The 20,845-nt window shown below is 43.6% G+C and overlaps 1 protein-coding gene and 1 long non-coding RNA gene across 3 annotated transcripts; one reads left to right on the plus strand and one right to left on the minus strand.

The window, feature by feature from the left end:
- Window positions 1-1,252: 1,252 nt before the first annotated feature.
- otk (off-track) lies at window positions 1,253-19,626 on the minus strand. 2 transcript variants are annotated; one of them, NM_078981.3, is made up of 7 exons: window positions 18,658-19,626; window positions 13,770-13,904; window positions 13,539-13,700; window positions 4,969-5,858; window positions 2,565-3,997; window positions 2,167-2,503; window positions 1,253-1,997 (listed from the first exon to the last, which is right to left on the minus strand). In NM_078981.3, the coding sequence occupies exons 1-7, from the start codon at window positions 18,707-18,709 to the stop codon at window positions 1,905-1,907; spliced, it is 3,102 nt and encodes a 1,033-aa protein (NP_523705.2). In that variant the 5' UTR covers window positions 18,710-19,626; the 3' UTR covers window positions 1,253-1,904. The 2 variants fall into 2 exon arrangements, with proteins under 2 accessions (NP_523705.2, NP_001286325.1); NM_001299396.1 differs by having other exon boundaries at window positions 1,253-2,095.
- Window positions 14,875-15,675, plus strand: lncRNA:CR44306 (long non-coding RNA:CR44306). Its single transcript, NR_124519.1, has one exon. It is a non-coding gene; the product is annotated as a long non-coding RNA:CR44306 (long non-coding RNA).
- Window positions 19,627-20,845: the final 1,219 nt, after the last annotated feature.

A 20,845-nucleotide genomic window follows, 5' to 3' on the forward strand; every position in this document is an offset into this window, starting at 1 on the left:
ACTTGATGGCATTGCCGCTGGGCCTGTAAACAGTAGCCGAAAAATGTAATGCGTAATTTATTTGCGCTTTTGTCCTGGCCAACGGTGCGTATGCGTAATGTGATGTGCAATTTATCTGTGCGCCCAGGTAAAAGGCATAACAAAGTGGTGTAGGTCATCCCACCGCTGGCCCATGCGGCGTATGAGTAATGCACATTTTACGCCTGAATTGCCAAAGCCATTTTCAGCGTCCGCCATTTGCGTTCCATGCTATTTATTCCCTTTCTGCCAGTGGCCCGTATAAAATATTAATAAATTGAAAGCCATGCGAAATGGCATTTTTATGTTTTCGTTCTGTGTCGAGCTTAGGCTTTTGTTGTTGCACATCTGTCGTTCCATTACAAACATTGCAAATATTGCGCATACGCCATGTGCGGCAGGGCATGGATTTTATTTTAGGCAGCTTTACCAATTGCGAATGCAGTTTGCCTTTCGAGCCTTTGAGTTAGGGGTATCCCATTTATTTCGTTCGCTAATGCTTCTAAAAGTTATCAAGGAGTTTTAATTTTAAAAAGTGGCCTATGTGGAAGTAAATACGTTTTGAATCCTTTTAGGTTTCCTTTACATGTGAAATAGAGTATCAAATTCTCTGCCATCCCGTTTCGACATATCATTTGTGCTCTTTCTTTTTTTCTGCCACACTTCCTGCTACCAACTGGTTCAATCAACCTTTTTCCGAAGGCATTTGATATTCATGACAGGCAGATATTTGTACGTGCCAGGAAAAGCTAAGCAGCCTATCCACTAGGCTAGGAAAATGGCAATTCATTGTGTAACGGTGTTGTTTTTGCTGCTGATTCAAATGCAAATATTGCTTGGATTTGGTCCTGGCCAAAGTTTTCGCACGACGAAACTTTGTTGGCTACATAGGCGCTGGAACTTCCGGAGCAGCAAATTCCGGGAAAAAAAAATCGGAGAGTGCGGCGACTTTAAGCCCCAATAAGCCGAGGCAACTTTACGGTTTATTGCCATGTTTGTTTGTCAATCGTTTTGGGAAAAGACGTGGAGGCAAGACGGCCTAACCCCGACATTCAATAGGCGCTCATTTTTCAAATCAAGTGAAGTGTGAATGAGCCAAGTCCGCTTAGGCCCAAAGGACCCTCAACAAATTTGCCATGCCAAATGAAAGGCCCATAAAAAGTAGTAGCCCACGAAAGGTTTCGTCTCTCCCCTTGGTCTTCTACTTTCGAAATAAAGCTGATTCTTTAAATTTGTGCCTTCTGATTAAATTTATTTTATTCGAGTTTATTTAAATGTTTTGTAAACATGCATCAAAGCTTAAATGGCTAGTCATAAAATTGTTTCGGCTGTTTGTTTCTTACGCATTAAAAAGTGTATAACTAGGCTTGTGATAAAATATGTGGGTGGTGTGTGTTATTTATATTTAATGCTAAACTTAAAATTTGGCTTAGTTTCTCAATGTTTGAAAACAATGAAATCGCTCGTTGTTTTGTGTGATGCATATGCTTGTGTATTTATATTTTATTTTATTTACTAATTTAGCTTAGAAGTCGATTATTAAATGCTGACGAAGGTTGAAATGATCTAATCCTAGAAATGCTTCAACTGGTTTAAATGCATATTTGTGGCAGTTATTATGTACATTTTAGCTGCATACCTAAAAATATGCAGCACCACGCAATACTATTCACGAAGATATCCCCATTTCCATACATTGTGTTTGTACAGTAGCTGCTTAACTTCATTCTGTGTGCCACCAAGTGCGCAATGCGCATGTTAAACAGGCGCAGTTATCCTTCGATCCTTAAGACTAGGTTTCTGAGCGCATAGCAAAACTCGGGCGTGCAGACACTAAGACAATACTACGAATTACTTTTTGGCATGATCGAGCCATCAGTCTGGCCTCACTTCTCGGCACTCTGCATCGCCTTGCTGAGAGCAGCTCCCAGTTGGCTGAACGAAGGTCGCTCCTTCGGATTGGACACCCAACAGGACAGCTGAAAGTGGACGCAGAAAAGGATTATATCAGTAGTTTGTCAGCGACTTAAGCATTCATTTCATAGCTAAGCCAAGCGAGGATCCATCGAATCATTGACTAATATAATTAATTTAATTGAAATTTGTTAATAGGTACGAATATAATTGTTAAGTTATAAGGATGCTTACCAATATCTCTCGCAGGCTATCGGGCGTCGCCTCGGCCACTGACCACTCCAAGGAGCCCGCCTGGGAACGCTGCACCACCTGCTCGTTGGTCAGCTCCTCGTGGGGCAGCTTGGTGGCCTGGTTGAAGAGCTCCCACACCACCACACCGTAGGCAAAGATGTCGCTCTTGGTGGTGTACTCGTCTTCCTGGATGCACTCGGGCGCCAGCCAGCGGATCGGGAGCAGCGTGTTGCGGTGTTTGTGGTACTCGCGGCTATACTTGTCCTTGCAGAGAGCCGGATAGGATACCTTCACTATAAACTCACTGGAAATTACGCAGTTGCGAGTGGCCAGATCCCTGTAAGGTAAAGTATTGCCAATTGGATCTATGAAAATGCTGGCCTTCTCAAATCACTTACCTATGGGTGAAGCGAGCTCTGTAGATGGCGTCCATTCCTCGGGCAATTTGATAGGCGACGGCCAAAACCTGACTGGTGGTGAGTGGCGGCGGTGAGGAGCTGCCCGCGGTGGCAGTGTTCACTTTTCCGGCGGTGGCCAGCAGGAACTGCTTGAGATCGCCCCAATCCGTGTACTCCAGCACCATGTAGTGCGGATCCTTTTCGCGACACAGGCCAAACAGACGTACTACTCCCTTGTGCGAGATGGCGCGCAGCAGATCTAACTGTCGTCGAAACTCCTGGCAGGCCTGTTCATCCTTCACTTTATTCAGGGCTTTGACCAGAACGAGCTGCTCGAGACCCGATTGATTGTGCTGATCCTGCTCCTCCTCCTTGATCTCCTCAATGTCGTCCATGGAGGTCTTGGAGCGACGCTTCTCATTTAGAGTACTTAGCGTGGTGCTTCCACTTCCGCTGCCTCCACTGCCATTTTCACTGTTGCTGTGCTGCTTTTCCGTATCCGCATCCTTGTCCGAGGGCGAGGTGACTAAGGTAGCCTTAAGTTTGCCCACAAACACATCCCCAAACTCGCCGCGTCCAATTTGTATGAGTTCACTGAGCCCGGATCTTGGCAGAGCCAGTTGCTCGTAAATATGTGCCGATTTCTTTGAGGCCCTCGACTGCTGGCTGCAGGCTGTGTCATCGGATTTCTGGGCATCTCCACTGGACTTGGATCTGGATTTGCTGTGGCCATTGTGCTGCTTAGACAGGCAGGGCTCCTGCTCGGAGCCTTTGCCATTGCCAGCAACATCCGGCTGATCCCCGCCAGCTTCCTTTGTGCTCAGATCGTTTAAACGGGCTTTTCTGGCTTGACGGCGATAGCGACACCACAGCATCAGGCCCACCACGAGCACTATGTAGGCCAGGGCCACCGTCATGGTGATCAGTACAGCTCGGGTGACCAGGAAGCCATCACCTCCGGATTCCTCTGGAGCGAAACCGTCACCGGTTGTCTTCACTACCAACTGGACATCCTCTCGCTTGAGTCCTGCACTATTTCCAATTGTGCAGCCGTAGCTACCCTCGTCCTCCACCTGGACATTCCGTATCTCCAGAGTGCCGTTCTCCAGGAACCTAAATCTTTCGCGGTCCGTATTGTTCTCACTCAGATACTTTAGATCCTTGTCCCACTGAATTGTCGGCTTGGGGTCCCCAATCGCCTGGCAATGCATCACCACGGTGCCCTGCTCCGAAGTCTCGATGGGTCCCACTGGGGGCACACTAAATTTGGGAGTGACCACCACATTTATAGCCACAGTGGCATTTATCTGTCCTTGGCTGTTGGTGGCCAAGCAAGTGTAGTTGCCGCGATGTTCCGAGTTAACGTTTCTGAAAATCAGTGTTCCATTGGCATCCACTTCTACATGGTCGGGTAAAGTGGTATTTTCCCCATCCTGTAGAGAAATAATTTTTTGTTGTGTTAGTAGATTTTATGAGGATCTATCATATATCAATAGCAATCTAAGGATAGATTTTCTTTCTGGTTATTACTTTTGATATCAAACCACTGCAGTGGTGCACTGGTTTATGCACCCCCACATTTCTTAATTTGAATATCAAAGACACATGCACATTTATTATGCACTTCCAATCTGTTAATATCAAAGTTGAATGTGAAACATCAGTGAGAAATAGAAACAGACAGCTGACCATTACCAACCAATTTGCCAACGTGTGCCATGCGTTTTCATCAAAAATGCAGAAAAGCAGACAAAAAGGACGCAATACACTTTGAACAGGTTTGAGTCAGGTTTGTTTTTCGGCCAAATGAAAAACTTTCTTTGAAAGGGTTCGATCCTCTTTTTTCGCTCCGTTCCCAAATAGACAAACAGTTGTCGAAATTGGTTGGCCATGGCAAACAGCTGGCAACACAAAACGCTCAATGGCCACCAAATGGAGTGGGTTCGTTTTTCGGATGTTCGGGCGATAGAAGAAGGGTGCTTAGGCCACATAGACACGATAGAGTTTTGCATATGAAACGGTTTGTTTGGAGCAAAAGTTTGCCCAGCGGCGCAATGCGCGTTTTTTCAATTTGTCAGTGACATGTGGCCATCATTGCCGTGGTGGAGTGGGCGAAAAAGTGAGCCAGAAATGTCCAGAAACATTCCCATTTGGAAGCGGTCGAAATGAAGACCGAAGTGCCTGGGCAATTACTGAATAGGAGGCAGATGTCAACCGGATAGGGTGTACTAAAATTTTGCAAGAACAATCTATTACTTATCAAAAGTAAGTGTAACAAATATATAAATGAAAGCTAGTACTTGTTTGAAACCATGTGTAAATATATCGAAGGGAATGCTATGCCATTTTAGTTCGTACCTTAAAATAAGTATTTATTTGAATCTAATTGGATTGAATTACTTACCCTAACCCATTGCACCTGCGGCGTTGGAGTGCCCTGCGCCTTGCAGTGAACCTTGGCCACCACTGCATCCAGCTCCAAATTCTTGGACGTGGGCTGAGGAACAAACTTTAGCTGCTCGATGACCTCCAAGATGCCAGGAGATGAGTTAATCGGAGCATGAGCTTCTAGCTGCAACTGACACTGGTACTGACCCGCATCACTGGCAATAATGCTGGCAAAGCTTAGGGTGCCATTCTGCTTGTGCAGCACTAGACGGGCGTCCTCACGCAACAGAGCATCCTTGCCGGAATCGAAGGAGTGACCTGGAATGGGCGCCGAGCCACCCAGTTCCACTTGACGCAAAAGTTTGCCATCTTTGCGCCAACGGAGTTGAATGCGCTGGTTCTTCAGCTCGTCGGGCAGTTCATACAGACAGGTCAAAGCCGTGGGCTCACCCTCCTTGATAATCGACTGACCAATGGGTCCTTGCACAATGCGCAGATCCTCGGGAGCGGCGGGTAGTGCCTCTAGTCCAGCAGCTCCACCGCGCTTACCGCGGCACAGGAAGGTCTGTTTGTCCCAGGACTCCATCATCTTTTCGTTCTTGCGCCTAGGAAGTCGGGGCAGGCACTTCACACTGGACTGGTAGACATAGCCCTGCTTGCTCATCACTCGACCCGCCGCATTGGAGGCGGTGCAGCGGTACAGGCCATCGTCCTCGCTTCCCGGCTGTCGGATTATCAGGCGATGCTGATCCAGCTGGACGTTCTTCCAGGTGCTAAGTTTCTCGCTGTTGCGATACCATTCGATCTCTAGCGGTTCCAAATCTCCTGAGGCGCCCTCCACGTGGCACTTGAGCAGCAGCTCGTTGCGATTGCTGCCCAGCAGCTGAACACTGGCCGATTCAAGATCTGAAGGTAGGAATGAATGGGTAGAATGGTGTTATTATAAGTCGATTATAGTTTTTATATAAACATACGTTCGAGCCAAGTATGTATATTTTTTATCATCTAATGCCTCATAAAAGATACATATATAAAAGTAAGTGATGCTAAGAACCACAATATATTAAAGAAGAGATGACAGGGAATAACATTTTAAATTTTACATTATTTATAAAAAACTAAGTAAATTCATATATTTTCTGACCGTGTAAAAGAAGTAGCAGATGCGGAGATTGAGGCTGCGGAATGAGTGTGGGCTATAAACTAATTGAATTAATGCAAGACGCAGGCCGAGGGTTGCCACAACAGTTCGGCCAACGGAAGGCTCGTTGCCAGCAAAAGTTATTGATCAGCCCCTGTAAAATGCGAATAGGCTGGCATTCCATAAATATGCATAATATATCCGGAAGATACATTTAGCCTTAATGCGTTTTCTTGGCTATGCGAATTCGCTGCGCTTGCTCTCCCTCTTCTGATTTCAGATTTTCTGCTTTCCGCTTTCCGTGGCCCTTTGGTTATAACTACATACAATACATATTTCGCCCTGGAAAGCAGGGGTATTTCGCGCGGCATTAAGTGCATTTTATCGTCAGTTCAGCGCCGAACACGACGCTGCAATCTTTGTCTTTATCGGCACAGCCTGGCAGCCCATTTAAGGTGGCGAGGAAGCATAAATTGAACTGTCAGTCAGTCGGGAGAAGGCTCCACCTCTCGCTCCCGACCTCGATCCCACCTTGCTGCCCATATGTAAATGCTCACATGGCCCTCTCCATTTTCCTGCCCGCCGGCTTCTTTCTCCACTTCTTGGCCAGACGGAACGGTATGGAACGGTACTTGCCAACAATTGCCGCATGAGAAAAGAGTTTCTATGGCGCAAAAGAAAAGCGCATAAAAAATGGGGGGGAAAAAAACTGCAGTCCAAAAGAAGAATGCGCTGCTCTCTAAACTCTCTGCCGTGGCATAGGGTTTAATTTATGTTTTAGTGGCAGCCGGAGGCGCAAGGGGCGTGGCCAGTCATGTTGCAGACACGCTAGCATACACAATCGCTGCACAGAGAGAAAACTTAAAAGTGTTCTCTGGTATGCTAAGTTGGGCAAATGCATATTAATATGATTAAGATTGAAATACTAGTCAAAATAAGAATATCCACTGCATATTCCTTAAATTTGAAATACATTTCATCAGCTTATTTAGTGTTCATTTAATGTTTTATTGTTATCAACGACAGTTGAAGTTTTTCAAGTTCCGATTTTGTAGTAATTATAAAAATTTCTCTGTGTGTGGCTTTTGTATGACCGGACTTCCATAATATCTTGTAGCTGCAATCGTGTATCTGCAGCCCATTGTGGCGATGTGAATGAGATACTTTTGTATTCCGAGCGATAATTGTCGGATGCCGAGCGATGCTGCTCCTTAAAGTTCTAATTTGGTATCCCCCCAAATAATTTATTCAAATTGTTTTCCTACATTCTCTATTTGCCCGCGTTTGGTATTCCATATATATGTATGTATGTTATGTGTGATTGCTACAGCCTTCGGAGATGGTGCCATAATTTTCATAAAACATTTTTTATCTGCGGCCCAAAGGAGCGAGCCGAGATCTAGGCAAAATGGATGATGTATGTTTTATGGATATTTCTCCTCTTTGCCTATCTGAATGTTTGCCAGGTCTGGATGGCTGCGGTTTGCTGGCCGCGTTAGAGAAAATTTACATATGCACATAAATCTTGTTTGGGCACCGACTTTGTTTGCCTCTCGCAGACTCAGTCAGTGAACAAAAAATGCCTCTAAATATTTGTAGACACTTATTTGGTGGCAGGCAGTGGAAAAACAGAACCAAACCGAACCGAACCAAACTGAACCGACAGCAACAACTCAATAAACAGTGCCCTGTCTTTCGTCTCCGTTGGGTAAGTGTCAAAAGTTTGAAATGTGTTTGTATATTTGCTCTTCTTGGGGCACGTCCGTCAGCTCGACGACGACTTTGTATGGTGGTACGTAGTACGTACCAATGGCTATACTCTGTGGGCTTGTGGCACAAAGTTTTTGGTATATGTTACGACTAAAATGACAGTAGAGTGAACTAATTGGCACTTAGACAGCCGAGGAGCAAAAGTATCTAATGGATGGCCAAACATCTAGGGGGAAGTGAGCAGCGGGTAAAGTGTGGAACGGGAACGGGAACGGATTCAACTCGCCACTGGACAGGTAAGCACACAAGTATCTGATGGTTGAGCATCTTAACATAGAAGTGGGGAAATGTTGCTTAATGATATTCGTATTTTCGTTAAAGAGGTTCGGCATTTACTATGGTTCGTAAGTAAAAGATTCTAAAGTATTGTAAGGTACGATTAGTATCTAACATTATAAGTGCTAGTACAAGAACCAGAGATTAACATCCTCAACTTGCATCCCTTGTAAGTATCTTTATAATATATAGCTTGTTTGGTGCTACCTCTTTTTGGCTTCATGTTGAGATACCTCTGCGATCCTAGAAAGTATTATATGAATCTGACTAATAGGTATGACTAACTGTAACTTTAATTACTAGCAAGTCGCGAGTCGCTAATTAACGAGCTTCTCATTAGGCTGATGCATGCATCGCCAGAGACAGCAGATCTTTTGACACCCATGGGTTGTATCTACATGTACCTGTGGGCGAGGGATGGCGTGCGGGGAGTGGGGGGAGGAGGGGTAACTCTAAGTTGTAGTAGGGGTCGGTCGGAAGGCGGTCGTCATTCACACGTTGAACGTGCAAGTCGAGGTAAACACTAAACACTGGGAACGAGGGAAATAAGACGATGTAAACCAACACGACTCCAAAACAAAATAAATTTGTTAAACTTTTCGCTGGCCGAGGATGGAGCATAAACCACAATCGCTGTAAACAATTGCCGGAATGCCGTGGAGTGTGGGTGTGGGTAGGACCCATAAAAAAATAGAGACGCCTTGGGTAAACAAAGTGGAAGTAAACGTCGAAAGGCAAGCAGAATTATAGATATCGAAATTGACAGTTCCCCCGAGCGGATCGTTCTTATCGGTTGGGTCTTGGGAACTCACTCCCCATCACCACCTCTGGAGCTCCAAAGACCCCAGAATAAGTGTGCCGACTGAGTCTTATTTCGTCAACTATGAGTCCGCTCCTCCCGATAAGATAACTAGTTTTTGTTTTTTTTTTTTTTTCCTTGAGCTGCAGTGCTGCACTTCTTGTTATCGCCCGCTTTTATGAAAATATAATTAATTGATAATCAAAAATAGATTATTTTCGGACGGGCAGAGTTGGGAATCGAACTCGAGTGGAAGGGTTTTCAGCGCTGTCATAAACCCAAGTGGCCCGTGTCCACCGAAAGATGGAGGAATGGAAATGGGAGCCCATAGAAGTGGCTGTGTTTCTGAAGTGGCCGGCGGTAATTGTGAACGTTAATGGACTTATGCAGCCCTTCTGCGCTTCCATCTATCCAGTTGTCCAACTGGAAAACTGGACACTGGCCAGTGGCTAGCGGCTAGTGGCCACTCCACTCCATTTCACTTCAATTGGCTGGGCATTCTTGTGTGTGTGCGGTGCACAAAGCGGCTTACAAGTTATTGACCCATTTCGCAAATTAACGCAGATGCAAGAGGGAAATGCATCAAAATTGTTTGCAGATATCTTACTCAACGAATTAACTATTTCGCAGATCGTTTGCCACAGATACAAATCGATGAGTGGCTTTCATCAGCGGATTTCGATATCAATGAATTTCCAAATTTTACCATCCATTTTCCCCAGCTCTCCGTTTTCAGTGGCCAGCCATTTATATTTATGGAAAATTTATTGCAACAACTGACCGAAGAACATTCGATGTGTCCTGCTCCATAGCGTTATCGTTGGATCTTTAATTAAAGTTGGCCAGTCGCTGTCTCAGCACCCCAAACGTTTTTCAAATTAAAACGTTAAACATTCGATTATCGCACATTGTCTGCCCTCTGGTTTTCCAGTGGCTTGCGAAAAAAGGGGACTTCCGTTGCAGTGACCTTTGCCCTCTGGCGAGGGCAGTTAGCCCCCGTTTTAAAGGGGGGATTCCCTGAACTACGCCCCTGCTGCCGTTGCCCCCCCCCCGTAATGCTTTCCCCAAAAGTTGCTAATGATCAACTCGTGTAGCAGCACAGAAAAGCTAAAAGTAAAATAAATGCCAAAAAGGAATATAAAGAAAATCCTAGAGTTAGGAAAAGAGTGGTTGAAAGAGATGCACAGAGCAAAACAATTGGTCTGTGCTAGGGCATTTTTATGTTTTTATTTAAATTAAATATCTACTGATTTCAAATCTTTAGCCAAGTATGTTTTATTACAATATTTTTATTTTCAATGCACATATATACTGTATAGTATATCCAATATGAATTTTTAAGAACCTTTAATTAAAGGAAAATGTGTAGTTTCACAATGTCTAATTTCGTTGCTTATCAAAGTCAATCTAGTTGCTGTTTTTCTTAATCATAGCTTCAAATGAAAACTGGTATTATCCTTGCTGTGTGAAGAGTACTAGAAATGAAGAGAGGACGCAGGTTAGCGCGCCAAAAAGTTGGCTACATTTTCCGTTTGCAAGCTCTTGTCTGTTTTTCTGTTTTTCGGTCTGTCTGTCGTCGTCTCCCTTTAATGTTCTCCGAGCTTGGCTCGTAAAATTTTATGCGTTTTTCCGGCATTCACAAAATGAAAATTATCCGGTTCCCCCCACCGCTACCGCCACCCGACCGCGCGACTCCCCGGGCATCGCGTTCCACCCCCGCTGTATCCGTAAAATAAAAACCCAACTTACCAACTGCAGTCAACTTGAACTTGTGTCTAGAGCACAGATACAACAGTCTATATATATATGTGATGGGGGTGTTCGGGTGCCCGGGTGCCTGGGCGGTCGATTTAAGGGGTTGCTTTTCGTCCTGACATTCCCCTGCAAATCCCGTCCTTGCTGTGTCTTTGCATTTTGTTTGGTTTTTATGACTTTGCTGGCTCGGTTCGGTTGCCATTGTTGCTGCTGCCATTTCTCATTTTATGTTTATGTTTCGTGTTAATGTTGCATTTCATTTCCCCCCCATACATTTCAGCGCACAACACACATTTCCCTCCGGTTTTAGCCACCAGCTTCGCTCAGCTGTTCAATGGTTAGTCTGTGTATCCTGGCTGAGTACCGGAGCTGCCAGTCCTGTGAGTCCAACAACCCCTTTCGCTGAGCAAATGTTTGGAATGTCCTTTCGCCCCAAACTCATCGTCCTCACAGAGGAGCCAGTCGTCTGGTTTTGGTCTGACGCGGCTGCTTTCTTCTTGGTCCTTGTTTTTGGCTCTGACTCGCTTTTGCCTTTATTGCTGTCTGTTTAATTTCTTCGCTGTCTGCTTAATTCCTTGTAGTCATCGGTTAGTCGCCGGGCACTGTCAGCATTTGTCTTCCCGCTTTTATGAATACCGAAAAAGAGGTTTACTTGATTTGCCCGCTAAGATTGGAACTATCCTTGGGATTTCCATTAGCCTTTCATTAAAGAAGCGCTTACTCACAATAACTTCATAAATTCAGATTAACTTTAGTACTAAAACTCAACTATGTGTGTGTATCTTTTGTAAGACTAAAATATATTTACAAACTCATAATATTTCTTTAAAAATATGTTTATTTCCGAACTTTTAGTACCTATTTACCATTTAAAATGTTAATGCTCTATCTATCTGCTATTTTATATTGATGCAGAAGTATATATTCCACTATCTAATGAGCTTTTACCAGATTGCCTTTCCCATCCACACAATTTTCTTGTTTTCCAGTCTCCATTGCAAATTTGTTAAATGTCGCATAGGAAAATGACACTTTTCTCGCGCTTAATTGAACACTTATTTGCGAGAAAAGTGCAGACGGGGAAGGATAATCCGGGCTAAGACAATGCAGCCAGGGGACACAATGGCGACGAGTCCTGAATAAAATATTTACCGAATCCTAAAACTGAGGAGCAACGACACCATCTCCATCCATACTGCCCCATGCATATTTTAATAGTTTTTGTCTGCTGCTCAAGAATTATGAGATTGATGCAAGCTGGGCAGGAGTAGGTGGTAATCACATAACCCACTTAGCTTCAGCTGGCGCCAAGATACTTTCCCTGCATCCCCTCCAAGATACAAATACGTATATATATACACTCTCCACGCTTTTCAGCAGCAGCTGTTTTTTTTTTTGGGGGGGGAAGGGAGCTGTGGCAATTAAAATCAACTCCCGAAACTACAAATTAATTAGTTAATTAATTAGCTAAAAACACTTGAGATGAGGCTGGTGTATAAATAGCGACGGCGGAGGAAAGATGCCCCTGCTGTTGGGTGGCTTTGATCACAGCTCGGATGCCGTGGCCGCGCTGACAGCCCAGCTACAGATACAGATACAAATGCAGATGCAGATGCAGATAGCAGATACCAGATACCAGATATATGTATCTCGTATATTGGAGGGCCCCCAAACACATGCACTCCAGATTGTGCATAAAACTCGCGTTTTGTTTACATGAAAAAGGAAGACGGTGGAGTAGGGGAAGTGGGGGGAGCTATTTGGTAAATTTATGCATTTTTCTGCTTAAAGGCAAACGCAACTAAATGAACATCAATCACGTGACGCCGCTGCCTCAACACGAGGCCAAGAACTGCAACTGCACTTGCTACTTGAAGGAAATCAGCGATGCACTGAGAGATATTTTATCTAATCGTATTGTTTTAACTCAAGACTCATAGATATGTTTCTTTATCCGCTATTAAGAATTGAAAAGGTAGATTTGAAACGAACTCTACAATTTATCATAATTGCAAAGAAGAAGATGTATCTTGAGGATGTATCTTGAAGATGGTTTTCTCAAAGAAGTTTACTTTTCGAATGCATAGCTGCATTTTAGAACCAAGTGATCTTTCTCTGTGTGGTTCTTCTTCGACCAGGGTCTTCTTCTTCACGGTCCGATGCATGGGATGCATTCTGTGCACTGCACTGCACTTCCTGTAGCTCTGCGCGAAGGGGTTAATTGGTGAAGGGGTGGGGGGGGGTCTTTGGAAGGGGGAGTTGGCAAAAGGGACTGGGTTAGCATGGGATCTGACGCATGTACATCAAAACTTTCGGTTTTTATCTTTCATCGGTTTGTTGGGCTGCGTTCCGTTCGCTTCGGTTGCGTTTTTATGCCTCTTTACCTTTTCTTGTTGTCTTGTGGTTTGCCCGTATCTGAAAAGGGGGGTTTGGGCCAGGGAGAGGTGGGGTTGGGGTTGGAATACCATTAAATGCAGCATTAATCAAATGAATTTGCCCTACACGCAAAGAAACCGGTGAGCATTTACAGAGTGCAGCAGTTACTATCAATCTAGGTAAGTTCTATGTAATATTCCACTGAAAGTTTATGGCTCAAGAACTAACTTCAGTTTTTAGATATAAAAATGTAACAATATCAAGTGAAGTTTTTTGCAGTGCTCTCAACTACCCGCTTACAATTCAATTTCGCTTTGTTAATTTGCACAAGCAAAGACAGATTTGCTGTCGCCCTTAACCATCAGTCAATTTGCTTATTGCGAACAATTGTGGGTCTTGGAGTTGGAATGACATGGGCACTGGGATTGGGATGGAGATGGGGACTGAAACTGGGAATATAACTACTCACATATCACGCTCAGTTTGGCGGGCGGAGACGCCTCCCTGGCGCCGCTGGCCAAATTTGTCGCGATGCAAACATAGTTGCCAACATCCTCCGTGCGCCGCACCGCCTCGATATGCAAATTGGAACCGATTTGATGGACACGCTTGTCATACGCAATCCGATGACCTGGAATGGAGTGCAAGGAAGGCGAATGCTTAATGCACAACCATGGGATATGTAAATCGCACTGCTCACCATTATGCAACCAGTCGTAGTGCAGTTCACTGTAGGAGTCGGTCGATTCGCACTCGAATTTCACGGATTCATTTTCCACCACGGACTGACTTTGGGGCACTCGCTGGAAACGCGATGAGCTGGCCAAAACGGAAGCTGTAATTATAGAAATAAGCGAGGGAAATTAGTAAACTGGATCTCATTACAGTCAGCCATTATCCCGATTAAAGGGCAGAGTTTTGCAGCTCTTACAAAAGTCCCTTTAAATTTAAATTGAACATCGAACAATTTGGCTTAATTAACTAAAAAAAAAAAGTGCATTAACCATAATTTTGTTTAATTAAAGTGGTTTAAACAAATTAAATGCGCTTAAGCTGCTTAAATTACAGTGTTTAACGCAAATGTAATTTTGTAAAGCGCTCTGCAAGGGCAGGAGCAAAGGCAGAAACACCAGCAACAAAATACTCAAAAAAGGGCGGAAGCACAAAAAACAGAGGCTTTTTTTTTAAATCTAAAAACCCTTTTTGAATACTCTTTAGCTGCAATGATTAAAGTGCTTATTAAGTAGCATATTATTATTATTGAATTATTGGACAATTTGTTACAAACTAAATAATTACATAAGTTCAAAGCTTAAATGAAATGATCTTTGCCATTAAAATTTAAAAAAATACCCTTTATAGAGTATCAGAGAGAGGCATGGAGAAAAAACCTACGCCATTGCTGTCCAAAGTTGCGTGTCCTCAAACAAAATTACAATATGTGTATGGTGAAAAAAAAAAACAAACAAAAACGTATTCAGAGTTTTGTACCAACATAATTAAAAGCCAGAAGAAAAAGGCGCCCATAAAAACCATGCGAAAAATAAACGCATTTCGAGAGGAAAAATGTTTTTATACATTTAATTTGTGTGTTTCTCATTTATTTGTGAATGCAAATCGGTTGTTATATTAAATCAACAGCCGCAAATGCAATTTGCTGCATTTAAAATGCAATTCACTGGTCAGGTGTGGCCCATATGAATGCATTTCAATGGCGATTACCAAATGAGCGAAGAACCTTTTCATATCGAAGCTGTTTAAATCCAGACCACAAGTGGCGCCATTCGAGGCTACAAAGTCAAGTGAGTAGATATGGCCAGAAGATACATAACTCCCAACCGCAACTCGAAACGAAAAGCAATTCAAACGCAATTACTTTTGATTATACGACTTGGGTAGCAGGAGCAAGGAACATGAACAAGAACTACAAAACGGCAACCATTATATTTGGCCACTAATTGGAGCAATTTGAGACAACACCTCAGATTGTGGGTCCCGGGCGCAGTTCCTTTTTGGCCAAGAGCACGACCGCACCGAGGAATCAATAAGCGGGCCAACAACAACAGCCACAACATCATTACTGGCCTTTCGACGTTCGAAGGAGGAACTCCATGCGATTCATATGCCAGTCACATCGCCGACAGACGTGTTATGATACACGGCCCAACCGAAAAGGCAGTTGGGCAGGCACCGGGATGCCCTCCACCTCCTCCTCTTGGCTGGGCTTAACTCCCTGCCCTGCTCGACTCGATCCTCCCCTGAATCGATTTAATTTGCCGTGCGGAAAACGAGTTCGAGTTCCAGTCAAGTCGAGTCGAGTTGAGTCGATTCGATACGAGACGAGGGAACAATGTCAGTTACTGGGCGTCGATTAAAGAAATATGCGTCCCGCTCCGCAGTCCGTTGATTGCGCTGATGTGGGCACAAAAATGCGTGAGAGGGTGCGGAAAGCGACGAGGAGTGGGGCAGGAGGTGGAGCTCTGTGGAGGAGCACTGATGCCGCAGAAGCCGAGCAGCAAACTGAAAAAGTGTTGATGCTGCAAACATCAGCGACAGAGCCACGGAGCAGCGGGCAGTCCCGGTTCCAACTGCCCATCTCGATCTGTCTGTGGACATACACTGGCGAAAAAGAAGGGTAGCCAAGTGGGAATTTTTGATTTTCTAAATTTAAAAACAATACAAACGAATTTTCAACACTGTGTCTTTCAATTGATTTATTAAACTAAGTAATGTTTATTTATAACTTTTGGTAAGCAGTTTCGCAAATTATGAGCATGTAATGAGATATGACAGAGTTTATGATAGGAATTGGTAGATGTTTTTATCTTTTTTTATCTTTTGACATTATAGGTATAACAATCTTCTCTATAACAACCGTTTCACAAGTAATACGTTTGTGATTTATATACTTTAAGGTGTGTACTTGGAACTCTAAAGATTCTTTTTTTAAACCCAAAGAAATCTTTCTCAGTGCATCGTTCCATTCTTCCACTTACCCTCGTCGCGGGTGTGTGTGCGTGTGTGATAATTAGTTCGTTTGTTTGGCTCGAATAACCGAAATCAGCAAGTCAGCAGCAGGCAGTATTACGAGTGCCCACTGCTGTGGCCTCATGCTCATCAGCATCTTTGAGATTCAGATTCAGATTCTGATGCAGATGCGGATACAGATCCAACTTCGACTGCCACAAATGGTGCGGCAACATTCGTCGATTAAGCACAATGAATGCGAAATATTGTAGTAATAATCAGGCAACCCACTGTGGCAGCCACTTGAACTTGCCCCATGGGTGGCGTTTTGATTTGATTTTGTGTGCGTGTGTCTGTGTGCGGGGGGTGGCAATGGGAATGGGGAATGGGGGGCTAGAACTGAACTGTCACTGTGGAATGCGAGGCATTTGTCTGGGAAAAGCGGTGCTGGAAAACTGCAAGTCAACAGACAGACAGGCACTGAATGAAAAGTGGAATTGTGTCTGACAATTACGCGTCAAACGTTTGATCTAGGGTTTTTTCAGGGGTAAAAATGGCCAGAAAAAGGACTGGATGGTCTTTGATAGAGTTGGAATTCAATTTAAAGGTTACAGCATGGCTAATAAACAGTCATCAGGGCTTTATTCAGGGATTTTCCCTTCAACTACAATCGAGCTTCTCGGGATCATTTCCTTTGTGTTTCAAACAAAATTGATTTAACAACATGAAAATGGGAATCGTACTGCCTGCCAAGCATTATTTATGAAAAGTTATTATGTAGTCTCTTACTTCTTATGTGTAAAATAAATACCATTTTGGATATGATTTCTTTGAACGCTACTTTGTAGGAAATAACTAGCTTACAAAATTATGGTTTTATGTCTATTACATATAGGTAAAATACCCTTATCCAGCCAATCCAGTGTAGTAGAAAACCTCAAGGATGCTGTATTCAATTCAAAGTATTTCAAACGGAGACCAGTTGTTCATAGAACACAGCCTAATAAATTGGATTCATTATAAGGCAGCATTAAATCCTGAAATTCCCTTTATACCCCGGCTTTCTAAGCAAATGCATGACTAGTTCATACAATTTTCGAGAGAGAACCCTCTGGAGAACTTTCGACTGGCAGTCTTTAAGGTTGCCGAAGGATGCAGACAGGCGGAAGGACCAGGGGCGGGGGGTGTGGCAGTGGCAGTGGCAAAGGTTGGTGAAGGGGAGTTTTGTAGTTGCCACAGCTGCCCTTAATGTGGGATGTACGATGCTTTTGCTTTTGGCCTGGCATGTTGCATGCAGCATTTTGCATGCTTGAATAACAAATTATGACTGCCACACAAAAGGAACTCACACAAACAAGCACACACACACACACACACACTGACAGCCACATTATTTGCCATACAAATAATGGACCTCTGTAGTAGCGTTGCACAGATTTTGAAATATGCGAATCCAAATCCCCCTATCCTCGCTGTCTGCCGGCTGGCTTTTGTTAGCGGCTGTTTGCCTTTGTGCTACTTAACAGTCAGCAGTTTTCAGCTCTGTCCTGTCTCACACACACACACTCGAACGCACGCACACACATGCGTTGTTAAGGACCTTCGTTTGCATAATCGTGTCCCTCTTGAGACCCGAGATCCCCCTCCTTCGGGCACGATCCTTATCCCACTCGTAATCCCCGCTGTAAACTATATTTGATTAGCCGAAATTTCGGCGTCGCTTGTCTCACTTCAAGTGGGTATCGTGATCCTTGGCAGGATGGTCCTTATATTTCAAGTGTGTGTGTGTGCTAGCACTGGGAAAAAACATTCGGAAACATGCCTATATAGTGTTTCTAATTAGTGAATCTATTAAAACAGAACGGATCTAAAAGGTATAGAAATGAAATATTTATTAGTTTTATAACAATATTTTCTTATTCCGAGCGAGTATTTTAGCTGATCTGCCTATAAATTAACTACTTTATCTAAAGAAAAGTATTTAATGAGCAACATCTGTCATTGAAAAGGATAACCTGGCCACAAGGACCTCAATTGTTGCCTGTGTTAGTGAGCTCGTCACATTTTCGATGTTGATGTTTGCCCAAAATGACTTCATTTTGAACTGAGACCTGAGACTCATAATTTTCCAAACGGCTTCCTCTCCCGCTGCTTTCCTTCTCCTATTCCAAATTAGTAATGCCAGCTTGGTGGCTCCTGGCTGACTTTTAATTGAGTCATTTTGCACGCCGCTTGCCTTTCAAATTGAATAGCCAGAGACAAAGGCTCTCTGGGTTTTCGGTTTTTCTTCGCAAAACAAAATCGCCCTTGGAGAATAAGGAAATAGGAGTAGTTCTGTGTGGACGGCAGAGCCCTCGAGGTTAATAGAGTCCATATTATGGGTGGTCTCACCCAAGATGGAATGGCCAATATTCTGCGCAACACAAATGTTGTGATTCCTTTGAAGTTCCCAGCGATTCAGTTGCAAAGGCAATCGCCAAATGCCGACATCGAAATAAGCAAATAAATGGGAATTGAGAACCCCCTTAAGCAAATGAAATGAATTTGATTGCAAAGAACCCCCCGAGAATAAGGCAATCCCTCACTTAGTCCACAAAATCCAATCGTAGCAGACCACTTACCCATCATCAAAGCCATGACCAGGCCGCATATTGAGATCATCCTAGCAGTCATCTGCGTATATGTATAACCGCCGCACTTCGACACCTTTGGTCTCAATTAGCGACACAAAAAATATATAAGCACTCGCGTATTGGATCAGTATCGAAAACGAAGTTTTATGCTGCTGGCAATCCGATGAATACACTCGCACATCCACCAGATAGTCACTGTAAGTGCCGGCCACTCGAAAATGCACTCAACGCATTTGTAAATATTCAATATTTGGATGGCACAGACGTACGACGACGACGACGATGACGACGATGACAACGACTGCCCTTTTCAGGGGTTTACCGGGGTTTCAATGGGATCACTGGGCTCCACCGGGGATGGTGTTGTTGGTGGTGGTGACTGGAGTCCAGGGCGGTTTTTTGATGTTTACTGTGGACACTCAAATTAAATTGCTATTTACATAGTTGGAACGCATGAAATGCATTTATCACCGAGAACACACGAACTGATACGCCACTTGCTGTTTGTTGCTTTTTACTTTTATTTTCCGTTGACGGCTGGTTTATGTTTCGTGGCTGCGTTCGCGTTTGCTTTTTTATCAGCGACCAGATTGACAAGCGACGGATACGGATACCGACAAAGGTATCTAGATACACAAAATGCAACGAAATGCTCGAAGACCGAAGACCGAAGACCGCGCGGCAGAGGGCGCAAGGAGCCCAACTGTGGGGTTCAATTACCCAAGAGAACGCGAGCGCAACAAATCAACTTAATTTGTATCTTAAAGATACAAGAGCCCGGCTGCATCAGCTGCATCCTTGGCATCATCGCATCCCGAACCGGCTTTGGTGGGTGATTTTAGTTCGGGGCAAACTCGGCTAAACAAAACGTAGCGCAAAAGGAACTTGGATATCTCGAATCCAATCGAACCTCAAACTCAATCTGAACTGCACGCGTTCGAAGTCTGTTTATTACTGAACTCCGCCGGCTGTTCGAAGTTGTTGGTGGGAACCGGCTTTTGCTGCTCTCTCAGCGGAAAATACTGGGTTCAGTTAGCGCTCTCTCCGGTGGAATATACCTACTCGTGACCAGTATTTCTTGCATGCCCTGTATTTCTGCCAGTGCTGCCGAGCTGCAGCAGTCGTTTGTGGCGCGGCAAGTTTGAAGTGGAATTTTAAAGACTTAACTCACAAGTTTCATTTAATTTAAAATACACCAAAACCTAAAATTAATTTATATAATATATATAAATATATAATATTTATAAAGAGCAACCAACTTAAGATGATCATCGTGAGATGTGGTAAAAATGGTTTATTGTGATTAAAAAACTAAGAATTGTTTTATGAGTTTATATCAAACATGAGTATTTAATTTGCGATTATTCCCCCTAGCTGAACCCGACACTCTTCCTAATTTCATTTGATGAAATAAAGCTATCAGTTGTCTGCAATCAGATCAGAGAGTCACTATGCAAACCGCCCGCTGTCTCATCATCCAACCGTTTCCCCCTGTTTTTTTTTTTTTGAGTCCAAACAATAATGCGTCTTAATGACCAAAGCAAGAATCAGCTAAAATGGGGTGGCCGGTCGGCAGTGGGAGGAAATCCATTGGTGGCTTGCTGCTTTTACGAGCAGATATACGACGAAACTGCAAGATACTTCCACTACCAATTTTCCACACTCGAAGAAATAAAGAAAATTTTAAAATGTTCTATGAGAGAAAATGTTATCTAAGAGCAACGAAGGAAAATTTTGATAATACAGCAAAACCAATTTAAAAACAATGACATATAAATTTAAATCCAATTGAATCTTTTGATTGAAAGGTTCGGCTCTTAATCATATAATGTTTATAAAACTGTAGAAGTTTTCTATGAAATTGTTGGATAGGTAAAATGGTTGATTGGTATAAAATTATAGTTTCTAAACTTTTTAAACAAATTCTAATAGATCAAACCTATTGCTGTGCATCTAAGACAGTCCTTGGCTGCTACTGTGCGATTATGAGAACGGGCCTGCGTGAGTGTGTGTGTGGATTTCCATTTTATAGTTTTCCGCTTGATTTTTTTACGAGGCCTTTCAACCCCGCACAATGGAAAACCAAGCGAAGAGCCACAAAAACAATTGCAGCTGATCCTTTAGCCGGCGTTGACTGACACCCAAGAGTCGTAAACTGCCGTTGCCATTTGTATAA

Source organism: Drosophila melanogaster, chromosome 2R (assembly GCF_000001215.4).
Source record: "Drosophila melanogaster chromosome 2R".
NCBI classification, from domain to species: Eukaryota; Metazoa; Arthropoda; class Insecta; order Diptera; family Drosophilidae; genus Drosophila; species Drosophila melanogaster.